This window comes from Spermophilus citellus, assembly GCF_964194105.1.
Source record: "Spermophilus citellus genome assembly, chromosome: 10".
Lineage (NCBI taxonomy): Eukaryota > Metazoa > Chordata > Mammalia > Rodentia > Sciuridae > Spermophilus > Spermophilus citellus.
Genome location: NC_138197.1, coordinates 76,036,070 through 76,055,381, shown reverse-complemented (window position 1 = coordinate 76,055,381; position 19,312 = coordinate 76,036,070). Strand labels below are relative to the sequence as shown.

The window sequence follows — 19,312 nt, the reverse complement described above, 5'->3', positions numbered from 1 at the left end:
ATGAGAAATCACACAATAACAACATTTATCCTGCTGGGACTGACAGATGACCCACAACTGAAGGTCGTGATTTTCATCTTTCTCTTTCTCACCTACATGCTGAGTATAACTGGGAACCTGGCAATCATCTCCCTCACCTTCCTGGATGCAGGCCTCAAAACTGCCATGTACTTTTTCCTACAAAACTTCTCCTTCTTAGAAATCTCATTCACAACTGCTTGTATTCCCAGATACTTGTACAGCTTATCAACAGGGGATAAGACCATCACATATGACAGTTGTATCATTCAGATATTTTTCACTGATATCTTTGGTGTAACAGAATTTTTTCTCCTCGCCACCATGTCCTATGACCGATACCTAGCTATCTGCAAACCCCTACACTATGTGACCATCATGAACACCAGGGTCTGCAGAAGACTCATCCTTTGTTGCTGGACAGCTGCTTTGTTGCTCTTACTTCCACCACTTAGCCTGGGCCTGAATCTGGAATTCTGCAACTCTACTGTTATTGACCATTTTGCCTGTGATGCAGAACCCATCCTAAAAATCTCATGCACAGAAACATGGCTCATAGAGCAGATGGTTATAATTTGTGCTGTGTTAACTTTTATCATGACTCTCATATGTGTAGTTCTATCCTATGTATACATCATTATAACTATTTTGCAACTCCCTTCTGCCCAACAAAGGAAAAGGGCCTTTTCTACCTGTTCTTCCCATATGACTGTGGTCTCCATAACCTATGGGAGCTGTATCTTCATCTATGTTAAGCCTTCAGCAAAAGATTCAATGGCTATTAATAAGGGGGTAACAATCCTTTTTACATCCATCAGTCCCATGTTGAACCCCTTCATTTACACACTGAGAAACAAGCAAGTAAAACAGGCCTTCAAGGACTCAGTCAAAAGAATTGCATTGTTCTTAAATAAGTAAGGGAATTTGCTAATGTAAAAGTATTTTAAGTTTACTGAAAGGATTGTTGATTTCTAAATATGTGTCTTTGACTTTTTACATCAGTCCTCTCCTTGCAAGGAAGGAGTTTCAGGATAAGTTTTCTCAAAAACAACAACAACAACAACAATAACAACAACAACAACATACTTCCAGGCAACTAAAAGACTTCACATAATAGCAAATCTCAATAGAAACTGCGAATAAAATGAAACAAAAAAACAGAATCAATGCATTCATCACATATTTGGGATTGAGTAAGTGTGTTCATAGAATTTGCCAATTCTAATATTGAAAGCCTTTTCTACATTTCAGGCAGTGGGGATGAAATAAATAGAAAACCCACTAATTTCCTGTCCTTTTGAGACTTGTGTTTTAATGGATCCATGGAACGAATGAATTAAAAAACATGATAAAACATATTACACATAAATTATAAACACCGAAAATAACAACTATAAAACAGATGCATTTCAATGTTTAATAAATATCTTTATAAATGTTCATGTCAACCTGGAAACTGAATTATAAAATATGAAATCCTACAATTTTGAATATTCTAAAAACCACAGTTTTTCATGAAGTAACATGATAAAGATCTTTTTAAAAATATTTTTAGTTGATGGACCTTTATTTTATTTATTGTTATTGATGCTGAGGATCAAATTGAGTGCTTCACACATGATAGGCAAACGTTCTACCACTGAGCCACAACCCCAGCCCTAAAAATTTTTGAAACACTAGTATTTACAAGAAAAATGTTCATGTATCTATATCTTTATTTGGTTTTATGATTTATCAATAACTAATCATTTGCTGTTGAGAAATTAAAATTATTAGAAGTTAGGGTCTGTAAACAAGTCAAGATGGCTCCTGGCATTTTGCCAGAGGGAGTGGTTTGTGAAGTAACGCCAGGGAGCCATTAAGTGTGGATATTCCTTATTGGTTGACTGATGTATCTAGTTTATGTTAATTAAGATAAGCTGTGTGGAATGTATATATACCCCTTCTGTCCTACAATAAATGGCTCCCACTCCTGCTGTATCAATGTACACAAGTTGCTCGTCACCTCCAGGCTACTTTGCCCTGCCAGCCAGACTGCGGCAATTAGATGATTATAAAATAACTTAAAAAGTGAGAAACATGAGGGGCTGGGGATATAGCTTGGTAGGTAGAGTGCCTGCCTAGCATGCACAAGGCCCTGGGTTCAATCCTAGCACCACCGAAAAAAAAAAAAAAGAAAAAGAAAAATATGGAATGTATGTAAATTAATTAGCCATATAAATGACTACAACCCAAAGTAAATCTATGTAAGCTGTATCTCCATCTATTTTAAACTTTCTCTGTGTTTATCTCAAGATAGGTAAGGGGCTTTATTGCAATCCAAACAACTTCTTCTTCTCCTTCTCCTTCTCTTTCTCCTTTTCCTTCTCCTTCTCCTTCTCCTTCTCCTTCTCCTTCTCCTTCTCCTTCTCCTTCTCCTTCTCCTCCTTCTCCTTCTACTTCTCCTTCTTCGTACCAGGGAGTGAACCCAGGTGCACTTTACCAATGAGCCATATCCCCAAGCCCCCTTTTTTTATTTTGAAAGTGGGTGATACTAAGTTGCTTAGTACTTTGCTCAGTTGCTGAGGCTGGCCTTAAAATTGTGGATTTCCTGCCTCAGCCTTCAGGGTGGCTGGGATTATAGGTGTGCACCACCACACCTGGCTGTTTATAACAGCCATAATAAAAGATGCTCAATGCAACATACCTTTTTAAAAAATAATTGTTATTTTAATGGTACAACTATATGAGATATAAAGTGATAATTCAATACAAGTGTAGGGTGTTTAAAGGTCAAATTACAGGCTATTAACATTTCCAAATACTAAAACTTAAAAAAAATTTGTCAATGCATCTTATCAATATAAGATTCATAATGAAATTTATCTATGGGTTAACAACTAAAGGAACTATTGGATGAAAATTTCAGTGTTGTGACCCAGTATAATTTGAGATTTTCTGAAAAAGAATTGAATTTTGCATACATAATTCAATACAAACAATGGAAATGGAAATATGTAAAGTGTGCCACTTCTTAGAGCAACACCTAGTAATATTGACCAGGCAAAGAGGGGAATAGAGTAACATGCATTAGGGATGTGGAGAAGCTCTATCTAATGTAGGCATTTTGAGGCCAGTCATATTTTCAGTTGTTCTACAACACTAACTTCAATTTGGTCTCCAGTTCTGATTCTTGTGACTTCTCTTTTCATCACTTTTGAACTTTTTCCCAACCTTCCCACATTTTTTCAGTTGACTCAGTTCATGCCCTAACTCCAAGATCAATAACCCTGTTAATTATATTCTACCAGTTCTAAATCCCTGAATGATAAGCACTGGGTGTTTATGAATGGAAATCAGTGGACTTAGTGACTACTGAGTTATTAGAAATTTTGTTTCAAGAAATTTAGATTGCAGCCAGGCACAGTGGTGCACGCTTGTAATCCCAGCAACTCAGGAGGCTGAGGCAGGAGGTTCACAAGTTTGAAGCCTACCTCAGCAACTTAGCAAAGCACTAAGCAACTTAGTGAGACCCTGTCTCAAAGTAATAACTAAAAAGGGCTTGGGATATAGCTCAGGGGTAAAATGCATCTGGGTTCAATCCATGGTACAAAAAAAATAATTAAAATTTAGATTGTAATAATGCTCTTCACCTACCTTGAGATCAAGACAGTGGAGGAGACCTGTAATAAAGTCACATGAAACTTTGGGTTCACTTCAAACAGATCTAAGGGCCCAGACTGAGAAACAACATCAGGCCATATTTGGAGCCTTTTTTTCACAGCTTGTATCCTAAATTTCTTGAAATGTCCAAAAAATGTTAAAAACACCTTATTAAGAAACATTCTTGAAAGCTTATGCTTTGCCAGATCATATTCTAAGCATTTTACATCTACTAATTTTATATTCACAGAAATAGATACAGTTTCCTTATGAACACCTCTATCACAGTGTCAACAAGTTATCAATTTAAGGCCAATATTGTTTTTTTTTTGTGTTATAATGTATGCATTGTTAAATAATTAATGACAAGAAAAGAAATCTGTATGTCTTCAGTACAGACATAATTTTTCCCAAATATTTTCAAAATGTGGTTGGTTGAATTTATAGTTATACAACCTGCAGATATAAGATCAATTATCTTATATGCAATCAATATGTACCATGTAGCTACCAGGTGGCTTAAGAAATAAAAATTAACAACATCAACATACCTCTCTTGCATTCTCCCCAATCTCTGAGCCCTCTTGAGAGGTAACTACTTTCCAGAACTTGATATTTATTATTCTCATGCATTTATTTTTTTAAATTATTTTATTTTTATTTTTTTAATTGGTTGTTCACAACATTACAAAGCTCTTGACATATCATATTTCATACATTAGATTGAAGTGGGTTATGTTTAATGCAATGCCAATCAAAATCCCAACAGCATTTCTTGTAGAGATGTGTAACCAATATTGTTTTTAAAAAGTTTTTATAGTGCATCTTAACTATATATAATACTTCAGGTCATTTTGACATAATCATACATGCATGAAAAATAATTTGCTCCATTAAAGCCTTCCCTTCCTCTCTCCCCCTATTCCTCATCCTGTACTCTACTGGCCTTCCTTTTATAATTTATGGGAGGAGGGTGCTTTATAGATATATATATATAAAGGGGAAATTCACCATGATATATTCATATATTTACAAAGCATAAATTGTCAATTTCATTCTGCAGCTCCTTCCTTTTCCCGTCTCTCCTCTCAGTGATCTCTTTTCTCTCATCACAGAAATCCCCCCTCCCCCACTTATTTTGGTCTAGCTTCTGTGTACGAGAAAAAATATTTAACTACTGAGTCTGGCTTACCTCACTTAGCATGATGTTCTCCACTTCTATCCATTTAGCAGAAAATGCTGTAATTTCATTCTTCTTTATAACAGAAAAAATACATATATAGTATATATATATATATGTGTAATATGTATATAATATATATAATGTATGTACATATATATGTATATGTAATATATCATATTTTATTTATTGATTCATCTGTTGAAGGGCACCTGGGCTGTTTCCAGAACTTGTCTATATAAATTGCACTACTACAAACATGGGTGTGCCCATATCATATAATATGCTGATTTTAGTTCTTTTGGGTAAATATCAAGGAGTGCAATAGCTGGGTTATATAGTAGTTCCCCTCCTAGTCTTCATACTGTTTCCAAAGTGGTGGTATTAATTTGCAGGCCCATCAACAATGTGTGAGTGTTCCTTTTTTACCACATCTTCATCTCGATTATTATTTGTATTCTTCATGATTGTTATTCTAACTGGAGTGAGCTGAAATATCAATGTAGTTTTTATTTGCATTTCTCTGATTGCTAAGGATGTTAAATAGATTTTAATATATTTTTTTGGTCATTTGTATTTATTTTGAGAATTTTCTTTAGTTATTTAGCTCATTGACTAATTGTGGTTTTATTATATTCTTATTTTTGATGTTTTTTTGAGTTCTTCCTATATTCTGGATATTAATCCTCTGTCACAGGAGTAGCTGGCAAGGATTTTTTTCCCATTCTGTAGGCTTTCTCTTCACTCCCTTGTTTTCTTTGTTGTGCAGAAGCTTTTTAATTTGATGCCATCCCATTTATTGATTCTTGGTTTTATTTCTTGAGCCCTATGTGTCTGATGAACGAAGTCAGTGCCTCACCCAAATAGTTGGAGTGTTGACCCTATGTGTTTCCTCTAAAATCAGGAACCTGTCTTTTTTCCAATGTATGGTTTGGCACCTTTTTCAAGTACCAGATGACTGTAGTTTCATCTATGCATCTTCTATTCTATTCCATTTTAATACATGTCTGTTTTGATGCCAATGCCATTCTGTTTTTGTTACTATAGCTCCATAGCATACTTTGAGACTGGATATTGTGAGGTCTCCAGCATTGCTCATCTTGCTCAGGATTGCTTTGGCTATTGGCTATTCCTTTGGCTATTCTAATTTTTCTAGTTCTATGAAGAATGTCGCTAGTGTTTATGGGGATTTCATTGAATCTCCATAACACTTTTGTTATTATGGCCATTTTGACAATTTAATTTTGCCTTCCCAAAACATAGGACATTTTCCATCTTCTAAAGTCTTCGATTCTATCTAGTGTGTTCTAAAGTTCATTGTAGAGGTCTTTCACTTCCTTGATTAGATTTGCTCCCAAGGTATTTTTGTTTTGTTTTGTTTTTGGAGGTTATTGTGAATGGGATGATTTTCCTGATTTCTTTTTCAGAAGTTCATTATTGGAGTACAGGAAAACTATTGATTTAGGTATTTTGATCTTGTATACTGCTACTTTGCTGAATTTGTTTATCAGCTCTAGAAGTCTGGTAGACATTTTTGGGTCTTCTAAATATAGGATTATGTCATCAGCAAACAAAAAATTGACTTCTTCTTTTCCTATTTGTATCCCTTTAATTTCCTTCTCTTGCCTGATTACTCTGGTTAGAGTTTCAAGAAATATAATTCAATAGCAATGGTAAGAGTGAACATCCTTGTCTTGTTCCTAATTTTGGAGGAAATTCTTTCAGTTTTTCTCTGTTCAGTATGATGGGTTTCAGTTTGTTGTATATAGCTTTTGTAATGTTGGGATAAGTTCCTTCTGCTCCTAGTTTCTCCAGCATTTTAACACAAATGACGCTGGCTTTTGTTAAAGGCTTTTTCTTCATCTATTGAGTTGATCATGTGATTCTTGTCCTTAATTCTACTTATGTGGTGAATTACATTTATTGATTTACGTATATTGAAACAATCTTTCATTCATTGAATGGAACCCATCTGATCATGGTGTACTATTTTCTTAATCTCTTTTTGAATGTGGCTTGCCAATATTTTATTAGGGATTTTTGTATTATGTTCATCAGGGATATTGCTCTGTATATTTCTTTCCTTGATGTGTCTCTATCTGGTTTTAGTATCTGAGTGATACTGACTTTATAGGATACATTGGGAGTGTTCCGTCCCTCGCTATTTAATAGAATAGTTTGAGGAAGATTGGAGTTATTTCATCTTTAAAAGTCCGGTAGAACTCATCAGAGAATCCATCTGTTCCTGGGCTTTTGTGTGTTGGGTGGATTTCATTGCTACTTCAACCTCATTGCTTGATATTGATCTGTTTGTGTTTCTTATATCCACATGTTTCAATTTAAGTAGGTCATATGTGTCTAAAAATTGTCAATATCTTCTATATTTTCCAGTTTATTGGAGTATAACTTTTCAAAGTGCTTCCTAATGATTCTCTGGGTTTCAGAAGTGTCTGTGGTGGTATCTTCTTTTTCACTTTAATTTTATTTATTTGATCCTTCTTTCTCTTTTGGTTAATTTGGCCAAGACTCATCAACCTTGTTTATCTTTTCATAGAACCAATTCTTTGTTGAATTGATCCTTTTTATTTTTTTATTCTTTATTTTATTAATTATGGGTCTCATCTTAATTATTTCATATCTTCTACTGATTTGAAATTAGTTTGTTCTTCTCTATCTAGGGCCTTGAAGTATAACATTTGATTATTTATCTGGGATTTTCCTATTTTTTAATGTAGGTGCTCAATGCTATAAATTTTCCTCCAAGTACTCTTTTTATACCATCCCAGATATTTTGATATGCTGTATCTCTGTTCTCATTTGTTTCAAAGAATTTTTTTTTTAATTTCTCTTTGTTTTTTTCCCTATGATTACCAATCTTGTTTTATCTCTAAACTGATTAGTCCATTTCACCAACCCTTACTGTATTATTTGAAATGGATATACTTATTATTTTATCTGCAATGTTTTAAGATATATCTTTTAATGTATAAATACTTTGTTGAAAGTACTGGAGAATGAACCAAGGAATATTCTACCACTGAGCTACATCCCCACTGAGCACTTTTTATTTATTTTAGTTGCTGAGACTGTCATCAAACTTTTTTTGAAATTAGTTTGATCCTCCTGCCTCAGCCTCCTGGGTGACTGTGATTATAGGCAATGTGCCATCATATATGCTTAAGATATAAATATTTAAAAATATTAATATTAATATTTAACATAAAGTGTAAGTTATAATATTACCAGCACCCAGTCTATTTTCAGCATCCCAAAATCTCTTTAATGCCCATCCAGGTAAATATGCTATTAAATATATCTGCTATGCTAACTAATCTGAAATAAGTTAGTTTAGTTATGATCATCATACAAATACCAAGGCAGTAGTCTCTACCTATTTACATTAAGTTTTGATGTTCACTTTTTAAATACCCTCAATCAATTGTGGTTTGAAATTCATAAATTTTAAATTGCACTCCTTCCAGAGTAGCACGGTAGTATCTCACACACCATCTCACTATATCCTACCCCCACCCTGATCATCCCTTTGTAAACCACATCCACACTCTTGTAGTAACACCCAGCTTGTAGTATCATAGTTACCTCAGTAACTCTTGCTTTTAGTCACCATATGGTGCCAAATAATGAAGCCAAAGCCTAAGAGTAGTTGGTGCTAACAATTCAGATATGCCAAAGAGAAGCCATGAAGAACTTCCTTTAGGTGAGAATGTGAAAGTTTATCATTGCTCTGGATTTATTTTTTAAAAGGGATGTCTAGTGTTTGGTATTATCCACAGTTTCAAGAATTACCTGGTGGACATAGACTGTATAGCCTATGGATAAGGGAGGAAATACTGTACAGAACGTTTATACTTTTGTTCTAGTTTTATCTACTCAACATTATGTCTGTGATAGTTACTCAAGTCATTATATTGGCAACAGTTTTTTTTTAAAATTTTTAATCAACAAATAAAATTTGTGCATATTACTATGTAATATTTTAAAACATGTATCCATTGTGTTACATTCAAAGGCAATCCCTTCACTTCCTAGGCTGATGTTCCACTATTCATCCAAGGCTTGAGTCTTATGTGAGACTCATAGTCTCAGGGACCAACAGAGTTCCAGGGAAATCCCCAGTCCATACCATGGCTGACAGTGCTATATGTTGACATACAGATCCATCCCACTGAAGTTACAAATTTCTACCTGATATCAGGGTAGGTCACAATGTTCTATCCGCAGGCGCTGGCCTGGATCAGGGGCCATGAGGTACACCCTGGTATTAGGTTTTATTGTGACAGGTCTGGTACTGGGTTCTAAGGTCAGCTCTTAATTTCCTCTATCTCCAAAGATATCTCTTACCACACTGCACTCTTTGGTGATGTGGGAAATGTAATATAGGGAACTTTTTCCCTCCTGATTTCTTCAATGAATCTTTTCTTCTTATTATGCTAAAACCAGGTGCTGTGATCTTTCATATGGCTTCCTTAGTTCCCGCAGAGGTAAATTACAAGTGTGAATAGTTCTTCAAGTTGATGATTCTGTGATTAAAGGATCACTGGATGGTCTTGCTCCACAATTATGCTCTTCCTCCACCTAGCAATAGTTCAGTCATTTAATTTCTAAGTTATAGTCAAACATATATAGTTTAGTCATTTAATTTCTAAGTTATAGTCAATCATATATGACGAATATTTACATCATTTTCAGTATGTAACTATTAAAAATAAAAATACTAAAACATTTTTCCAAGCATTTTTATAAATTTATGCACTCATATTTTTAGAATTTTTATAAATTTATGCACTCATATTTCACTTAGGAGTGAAACTGGTAAGCTATATGATACCACTATGTTAAGCTTATATGACAATGCCAAATAATTTTTAAGGATGCTGTATCAATATAGTCTTGCATCACAATGCTGAAGGTTCCCAATTATTGCCAATACTTAACTTTACCAGATCTATTAATTTTAGCTAGTTTGGGACTAGTAATATTAAATACCTTATTATATGTCCTTTGGATTTCAGATATTCTGTTAGTGAAGTGCTTATTCAAATAATATTTCTTTTTGTTAAATTGTCTTTTCATTTTAAAAATTTACTTTTTGGAGTTTGAATGCTCTATATTTTGCATGTGCTGAAGTACCTACCCCCTGTGTCTTGTCTCTTCATGTTTTAAGTTATGCTTTGAAAAACAAGAGGTTCTAAATTTTAATAAACTCCAATTCATCATTTCATCTTTGTTGTTAATAGAATTCTTTATATTTTGCTCAGAAATCTTTGCCTAATCTCACTATCATGCAGACCATTAAACACATTGTATTACACAGGTTTCAATCACAGAGGTGAATGAAGTATATAAAATTTACTTTGTCTCTATTTTGAGGCAAGGAACAATTTCATTTAATCCATGGATAACCAAATAATCCAGCATTCTTTTATCACCCTTTCCTCACTGCATCAAGTGGTAATTTTGTAATAATCAATTGTTACTTAAGTGAATATTTTTCAGGTCTCATTGTTCAATTCCATTGATGTGTTTCTCTACCTTTGAATGGGATACTCAGAGGTACTCTTGTGTTTTAGGTTTTTATTATTGTTATTTGTTTTGTTTGTATATTTTGTATCAATTTCTCCAAATTAACAATTACTATTATATTTACTTAAATGATTTACTTGTAGTGTCTTCTAAATGTTGCTGCATATACAACCAAGTAATCTTCAAATAAAGACAAATTTATTTATTTACCTTTATTGCACAGTGCATGAAAAGTAGAAATTGTGGGATAGGATGCCCTGTCATACGCTCAACAGAAAAGCTGTTAATATTAAAAATAACATAATATTTTCTGGATTCCCTCTTCAGATTAATAAATCTTCAGATTAATAAATCTACAAAAACTTTGCTGAGAATTTGTAATCAGTGAGTCTCGCTCACCTCCTGCATGGGTGAGGGAATAAGTCTGAAGGATGGGCTGGCTGTGAAATAAAAGCTATGAAAGTATAACCATGAAACAGACACCAAAGATCAGAAATATAGTTTACAGAGAGGGGCAGTGACAGGTTAAGCTGAGGGGTACCGCTTCTAACAAAGATGGAGCCTGTGCTTTATTTAGGTATAAGGTTTCAGTGAGTCTTGTCTCAGGAGCTTGCTTCTTCATGAAAAACAGGATAAGGTGAGGGTAAGCAGGCTGTTTGGCTCTTCACGGGTCCCATATCCCATGCTATGCTAGAACTTGAGCAGTGAGCTAGGTAGTGAGCTTTATCAAACCAGTGGGTTCCTACTGGGAGTTCCTGATACAGGCTTTCCTGCCTAATGGTGGAAACACAGCTTTAGTTCATGCACGGCTCATGGATGGCTCCCTGCCATCCATATTTTATCAAACTATTTATATTTTATCAAAAGTTTATATTTATCAAACTATTTTTTCTACTTTATTGAGATCATCATATTTTTATTTACTTACTCTGCCAGTGTGGTGTATTACATTGAGAATTTTCAATTGATGAGCCAACCTAGAATTTCTGAAATAAACTTCATTTTATGCTTATGTGTATCCTTTCCTTTCTTACAATATTTAATTCAATAATTTATATTTAGAGATCCTTACATTTATTTTAACATAAATAAGCTTGTAATTAAACTTACAATCCTTTTAAATTTGGTACCAAGTTTATATTACAAGTTGAGAATATTTCCTTTTACTTTTCTCTGGATGAGTTTATGCAAAATCAGTGTTAATTGTTTTTTCAATGTTTGGATTAATTTACAAGTAAAACCATTTAATCTTGAATTTTATTTGTGAGAACATTATGGATTATGGAATTCATAACTTGACATGTTTTGGAATATTCATATTTCCTGGCCTTACTTGTCTCCATCTGTTTCATTTTATTTTTCAATTAATCTTTATTTTATATATACAATTTTATTGGACTAATATCTTCATAATACACCATTAATAATTGTTGGGTCTGTAATGATGTTCCCTTTGGGACAATTGCCATTTAAATAGTTTCTATTTTATTCCTTTTTTCTGGATAATATTTGCAGATATTTAACAATTTAATTAACTTATTTTTTAAAAATGAATTTTATAATTTTCTTATATTTATGTTAAATAAAACAAATTTTTTTTTACTGTTTAATTTTCTTCCTTATATTTTGTTTTAATTTGTTCTTTTGTATCTTCTTAATATAGATACTTATATTGCTGGGTTTTCTACTGTCATATTTTCTAAAATATGGATTTAAAATAAACATTTTGTGTTCAATAATGCATTAGCTATAGTCTACAAATTTTTATATATTATACTTAATTTCAAAATATGATTTAATTTATATTATTCCCCCCTTTCACCTTAGAAATCATTTAAAAGTTTTAAGTATTTATATTAAGTATTTTACAGGATAACAAGTACGAAAACACAAGAGTGACATAGATAAATTCTGCTTAGGTGCCACCAAACTATATGTAGGTAAAAAGGTGCAATTTAATAATTAAAATATCTTTCTCAGTAAAAAGACAAAGAAAAGATCAAAACATAGAAAATAACATGACATAGACTTAGGATGTAGAAGGGTATCAGACATAGAAATTAATATGAAAACATAAGGTCTGTTTATAAAAATAGAAAAAATCCAAAACATGAGTTTTTATACATCATAACAACATAAACAAAAAGTTAAAACAAATGATAAACTGATGAAGAAATTCTCACATCATATGTGATCACTAGACATAGTCATAAGTATTAGATTAAATGTGTTACATAGCGAGGTCATAAATAAAATTCAACTGTATAATATGGTTTAACCTTTTTGAGGCCACTTTAATAATTCAATATAAAAACCTCAATATGTGAATTTATTTTTATTCTGAAATTCCACCTTTAAAAATCTATCTAGGTATATTTTCTCTAGCAATTGTTACTTTTAAAAATATCCCTGCAAACTAAATGTTTAAAATGATGCAATCATGCAATTGATTATGGTGAAGCTATTTTTAAAAAATAATGATAATTGCACATATATTTAAAACTAATAATAAAGTTTTAAAATACTAATGGATATTCAAAAATCCATATGGAGCATCATGTAATCAAGTGGGATAAAAAAGTAAGTTACAAAGGTAAATAATAGAAATAATATTTTATTTTTAAAAAATATTTGTGTAGCCTTATATTACTTTAAAGTATTTAAAAAATTATCATTTGCTTTGAGTTTTCCAAATTGTTTTCTCTTCTATTGTCTTTTTTAATGTTTGAGAAAAATTAGCAGGTAGGTTCACCTTGTGATCTTTCAACTATCATTTTTAGTAAGGAAAAAATGTGGACAAGACAGATTCATGACCCCTGTTTTTCTACTATTGTATCTTGACCTGCAACTGTGGCTGTGATTGCATCTTTGTGTCCCTGAGGACACTGCCCCCACTGAAGCATCTTTCAGGATTTTTGCCCAAGTTCATTACAAAGAAGTCTCATTAGTAATGTTTGAACGTGGGTCACCAAGGACACAGTCATTTATTTATTTAAATTCAGGTTCAGCAAGTAAATCAAATGCAAATCTTAATAGTGTAAAAGGCCCTCACCCCATCCAGAGAAGCCGTAATACCAATGCCTTGAAACCAATAGAGGAAAATATTGGAAACAATATTTTATTTTCAACCCAAAGAGAAGTAGAAAATATTTCTCATGTAAAAAGGGGACTAAAGTTCTTTGTTAGAAAATCTTCCCAATTTGTTGGAGATGCAAACCTTGAAGAAGCCAGGCATGGTGATGCACCCATATAATCTCAGTGGCTCCAGAGGCTGAGGCAGGAGGATCGCAAGTTGCCAGCCTCAGCAACTTATTGAGGTCTTAAGAAACTTAGTGAGACCTGTCTCAAAATAAAATATAAAAAAGGGCTGGAGAGGTGGCTCAGTGTTTAAGTGCCCATAAGTTCAATCCCTAGTACAAATAAATGTGAAGAATTCTAGGATTTCTCCAAGCAACAATCATAGAAAATAAAGGTGGGCCCTATACCAAGTCAAGAAAATCACTCATAAACTTTTGCTGTTAGGTGATCTTCATCAAATTAGGCATTATCACTCTTGTTAAAGAATCAGTTCAAGCTATTGTTAAGTCTCAAAAGAGTAAGTACAATGGCTATTTCATTTAATCTTTTATAAATCTGTATAATGATTTTCTTGAAGAAGCCAATTGAATTTACATATTGAGGCTTTTATATTGAATTACTTTAGCCTCAATATGTGAATATATTTTTATTCTGACATGATTTAACAAAATTGTATGTGATTAGTTATTTGAATTATTATATAAAGATCCACAGATTTTATTGGGTTGTCTTTTGGAATGCTGAATTTTGTTGTTTTGTAACAATAATGTGAATTTATAGATGGGGAGATGTTATTATTTTCATACCCTAACTTTCCTCTTTAAAGGAAAAAAAAATTAGTATCTGCACTAAAGCTATCCAATGTGACTGTTTATCTGATATTGACAAATTAGTTATCCCTGCACTTTTCCAAATATAAAAATCTTTGACAGTTGTAACAATTTTCCTAAACTTTGCCTCTTAAAAGCAAGCAGTATTAATGAAGGAAATAAGTAAGGGACATTTTTGGGGAAAAAGGCTAACATGCAGAGGGTTCAGAAAAGGGCCTGCTACCATGTAATACCTTTTTTTTAATTAGTTGCTCATGACAATACAATGATCTTGACATATCAAACATTTGATTCAAATGGGGTATGAATTCTCATTTTTCTACGTGTACAGGTTGTAGGATCACATTGGTTATATGGCCACATATATATATACAGCAATACTAGTGTCTATTTTATTCTGCTCCCCTCCTATCCCTCCCTCCAGTCCCCTCCCCTCCCACCTTTACGATCAACTGGGTTGAAAAAAAATGGTTTAGAAACAGAAGTAAGGTGAAAAGAGCATCCTTCCCTTCAATTAAATTATTCATTGTAGTTATTGTGTCCCATAGTTCCTAGGGATGTCAGAAGTCTTCAAGAAATTATTGTCTTTCCTTCCCAATGGTGGTACAATAAAACTCAGGATTTAACTGCAGTAACTGGTCATATAATGAAGAGGTGATCCACCCTGATCTCTTGAAAAAGTGACTATTTTAAAGAAGAAATGGCATTCACATAATATGCTTATTGAGTTTTGTTAGGAAAATGGGGGGTGGTGGTTCCTGTTTATCTACATAAGATAAACACTGGAGATATTAATCTGAGTATGGTAATAAAATTGTGTGACAGCTGAGGAAAACCTACAGAAAACCTGATTCAAGAATTTAAAATTCATTAACTCTTATTTTGAAATATTATTAAAATATTCATTGGAGAGGCTTAAGTGGAAAGTCTAGGGGAAAAAGAAATCTTTGTAGAATAAAATGATGAAATCCTTAAACATAAACTGAACAGAAGATTTTTCCATGGTATAATTGTACGAATTAAACCAAATGTGATCAACACCCATGCCAACTAAAGATGTCAATAATTTTTTCAAAAAGACCTACCATAAGGTACAGTGATTTGAGTGTTGGAACTATAACAGTCACATGTGAGTTAAAGGAAATAAGTGCTATGAAGTTTATAGATGATACAACAAAGGTTGTGTATGTATGTGTGTGTGTGTGTGTGTGTGTGTGTGAGTGTGTGTGAATTTGTGTGTATACACATGCAAATATATATTCTTTGGAATTACATTTCTGATAATTATAAAATTGTGCAATGTTTCTAAACATGCTTTTTTCAGACATCTTAACAGTTGTAGAAAACAAATGAATGTATAATATCATGTTAGGAATTGGTTTAAAATTTGTGGTATATTCATAAATTTATTTTAACATAGGTGAAATTTTGAAATGATAAGAATTTTATAAAACTAAAGAGAAGTTTATAAACTGATAACAGAAATTAAATGGTTTGAAATTAGAGTTCATTGCACTTATTGAGATGTAAAAATACTCATTTTAAAATACTCATTTTAAGATGACTGGCATGTAAAATTGTATATTCAGATATGCAAATTTCTTGACTTTTGGTTTGAATACATTACTGACAGATTCTTCAAGAAAGCAAAAATATAACAAAGATATCTGTTGAAGAGCTAAAACAAGGAAGAGACACCAGCGGACATTTTGGTTGGCATGGAAGTTAACAACATAAGCACAGGAGTGATACTTTCATGGTATGACTTTATTCACTAGCAAAGAAAATAAATGTCAAATATAGGCTCATATGAAATTTAAGTAATTAACTTCAGTGACAAAGTAATTTCAAGATGAAACCCAAATAGAACTGAAGCTAGCTTTGAACATGTAGGCAAATTATATAGATATGTATCTATTCATACAATATTTCTTAAACACACTAATCATAAATCTATGATTGTGTTAGTTTGGGTAGATATCCTAGTTTAAGCAAAAAATATAACATTCTAATTTCAACAAACTTAGTTTCTCATGGGAAATGCTAAAGCTAAAGCCAAGTTAAAATTGCTTGTCACAGGAGCAAAAATGAGCAATTAACACAGACTGCAGATTTTTAGAAGTCTGTCCAATAGAGCAGATGCTGAAACTGAAAATCACAATAAGAGATGTACACAGGCAGACTGTGGAGAGCTTATTTAGTATTTGGAATTTGATTTTGTACTTGATTCTAGTGTTATCAAGTTGTTAGAGTATTTTTCATCGTTAACAGACTGAAAGTATGTAAGTAATATGTTTTATTTTTCCAGCTGTATATCCTTGGATCAAACATTTCTTCATTTGTAGTCACATGTGCACCCCAGCGGATACTGCATATAAATTACACACAATCAGAGAAATGTAAGGAGAATCAAAGGAGTGAGCCAACAATGTGGCAGTTACATTTTAAAACACAAAACAAACTACATATATACAGGCTTGATCATAGCTCGCAAAACATGAAATGCAAGTCATAGTGGACTGGCAAACCTATGCATGGAGTCCAGATGAGATGCTATACATTTACATTTTGACAAGGATCAAATATTCTATGAAAAGGCTGGAAAAAACTTACATTTAAATATCCATTTTAAAATATAGAAGAAATCTTAGAGATAAAAATAATTCATAATTTTATTGAATCACAAGACATTGTGAGCCAAAGCCAACAACATGGAACAACCCAGTTGGATATAGATTACAAATATAAAATAAAAGGAGTAGTCACACCTATCAGGGTATTGACAACATCAATTACAACTTACAGAAGAAACTACATGTGCATTAGTTTTCTGTCTCTAGTAGTGACTATATCTGTCTGGCTTTCATGTTACTCTTGTTAAATAAAATAGCTCTAAATTTTACATGAAGATTGACTAAATAAAAGTAGTTAGTGATGAAAAACTATACAATAACAACTTTCATTCTGTTGGGACTAACAGATGACCCTCAACTTCAGATTCCAATTTTTGCATTTCTATTTCTCACTTACATGTTGAGTATAACTGGGAATCTGACCATCATATCCCTCACTTTATTGGACCCCCACCTTAAAACACCCATGTACTTTTTCCTACAAAATTTTGCCCTATTAGAAATTTCATTTACATCTGCTTGTATCCCTAGATATTTGTACAACATAGTAACCGGTGACAGGTCCATTACTTATAATATTTGTGTCGTTCAAGTGTTTTTTACTGACATCTTTGGAGTAATAGAATTTTTTCTTCTGGCCATCATGTCCTATGATCGCTACGTGGCCATCTGCAAACCCCTGCATTATGTCAGCATCATGAGCCACAGAGTCTGCAGGAAGCTTGTCCTCTGCTGTTGGATGGCTGGTTTGTTGATAATACTCCCACCACTTACTCTCTTCCTAAATTTGAAATTTTGTGATTCAAATATTATTGATTATTTTTTCTGTGATGCATCTCCTATCTTGAAGATTTCATGCTCGGACACATGGCTCATAGAGCAGTTAGTGATTGTTTGTGCTGTGCTTACCTTCATTCTGACCCTTGTGTGCGTTGTTCTGTCCTACATATACATCATCAAGACTATTCTAGGATTCCCCTCTGCCCAGCAAAGAAAAAGGGCCTTTTCCACTTGTTCTTCTCACATGATTGTGGTGTCCATCACCTATGGAAGCTGTATCTTCATCTATGTCAAACCTTCAGCAAAGGAATCTGTAGCTATCAATAAGGTTGTGGACAGTGCTAATGACATCCATTGCTCCCATGCTGAACCCATTCATTTACACTCTGAGAAACAAACAGGTGAGACAAGCTTTCAGTGATTCCTTAAAAAAACTTGCTTTAATCTCAAAGAGGAAAGAAAGTGGTCAAATATAGAAATAAAATATTAACTAAGCACAAACCATTAAACACCACATCTGTTTAAATCTGCTTGATCTGATTTCTATTCAGTTAAATCTTCTCAACATTTCTTGCACCCAGAACATACAGTCTCCGAAACATAAATTCAGTCCTTTAATCCCACTTCAAATAAACCTTTTTCAAGCTAAGTTCCCAATCTAAAGAAATGATAGTGTTTTTGGAGTTCATGTAAACCTGGTTTATTACTTTTAATCTATGGAGGAAAAGAAAGAAAGAAAGAAAAAATAAAACAAAATAAGACAAAAGCAAAACCCAACAAGGAAATAAATAGCTTAGCTTGTATGCATTTGTACTTCTAAGAAAATCATTCATATAGATTTCTCAGTATCTTTTCCACTCTAAATGATGCTAGATGGTTTTAAAAAAAGTTTTTTTGAGTACCTAGCTCTTGGTACCCAAAAAGAAAAAAAATTATAATATCCTTCAATTTATTTAGTTCACTAATAATCCTCTATAACTAAATTTTTTTCAAATCACCATTATCAATAAAGGACATGATATAATTAAAAAATAAAGAACATTAAAATAAATGCATATCCAAATAAATGTGTTTTAAATAAAAGTAGATTTGATATTTAGGATCCTAAAGTTTATTACTATGTATGTAATATTTGCATACATATAAAATGCTGAAATTTTAAAATTAAAATATTCATAAATTATAGGGACTAATAATTAAGATGAGAAAAAAGTTCTTTTCTAGTAGGATATGAAATTATAATTACAATGTCAAAATGTTAACTACAGCTTTAGAATTAAGTTACTAAGAATGGAGAAAACATTCAAATGCAAAAATGGAATATGAATATTTTAAGTCAAATGTAGCTAAATAAAGCAATAAACTTTTGCATATCATGGAAACATCATTTTAATATAAACAAGAAAAAGTCAGCAATATATGTGGAATCTCAGATAATTTATTAAAAGTCAGTTCAAATAAATGATCATAAAGTAATAAACTTTTTCATGCCCTAAAAATCTTATGAATTTGAACACAAAATGCCTATTAATTTCTTTCAAAAGAGTTCACACAATTATTAAATAACTTTTCACATTGAATTTTCTCCTGTCTCTGGGATGCAGGCT

General features: G+C 32.6%; 2 protein-coding genes across 2 annotated transcripts; both read left to right on the top strand.

Annotated features, from left to right (window-relative positions):
- Positions 1-936, top strand: LOC308658853 (olfactory receptor 6C2-like; the record flags this gene model as incomplete). Its single annotated transcript, XM_081311769.1, has 1 exon — positions 1-936. One exon carries the CDS (start codon positions 1-3, stop codon positions 934-936), a length of 936 nt encoding a protein of 311 aa, XP_081167895.1.
- Positions 937-17,226: 16,290 nt separating this feature from the next.
- Positions 17,227-18,126, top strand: LOC308658871 (olfactory receptor 6C68-like; the record flags this gene model as incomplete). The annotated part of the gene is made up of 1 exon (XM_081311785.1): positions 17,227-18,126. One exon carries the CDS (start codon positions 17,227-17,229, stop codon positions 18,124-18,126), a length of 900 nt encoding a protein of 299 aa, XP_081167911.1.
- Between the last annotated feature and the right edge of the window lie 1,186 nt (positions 18,127-19,312).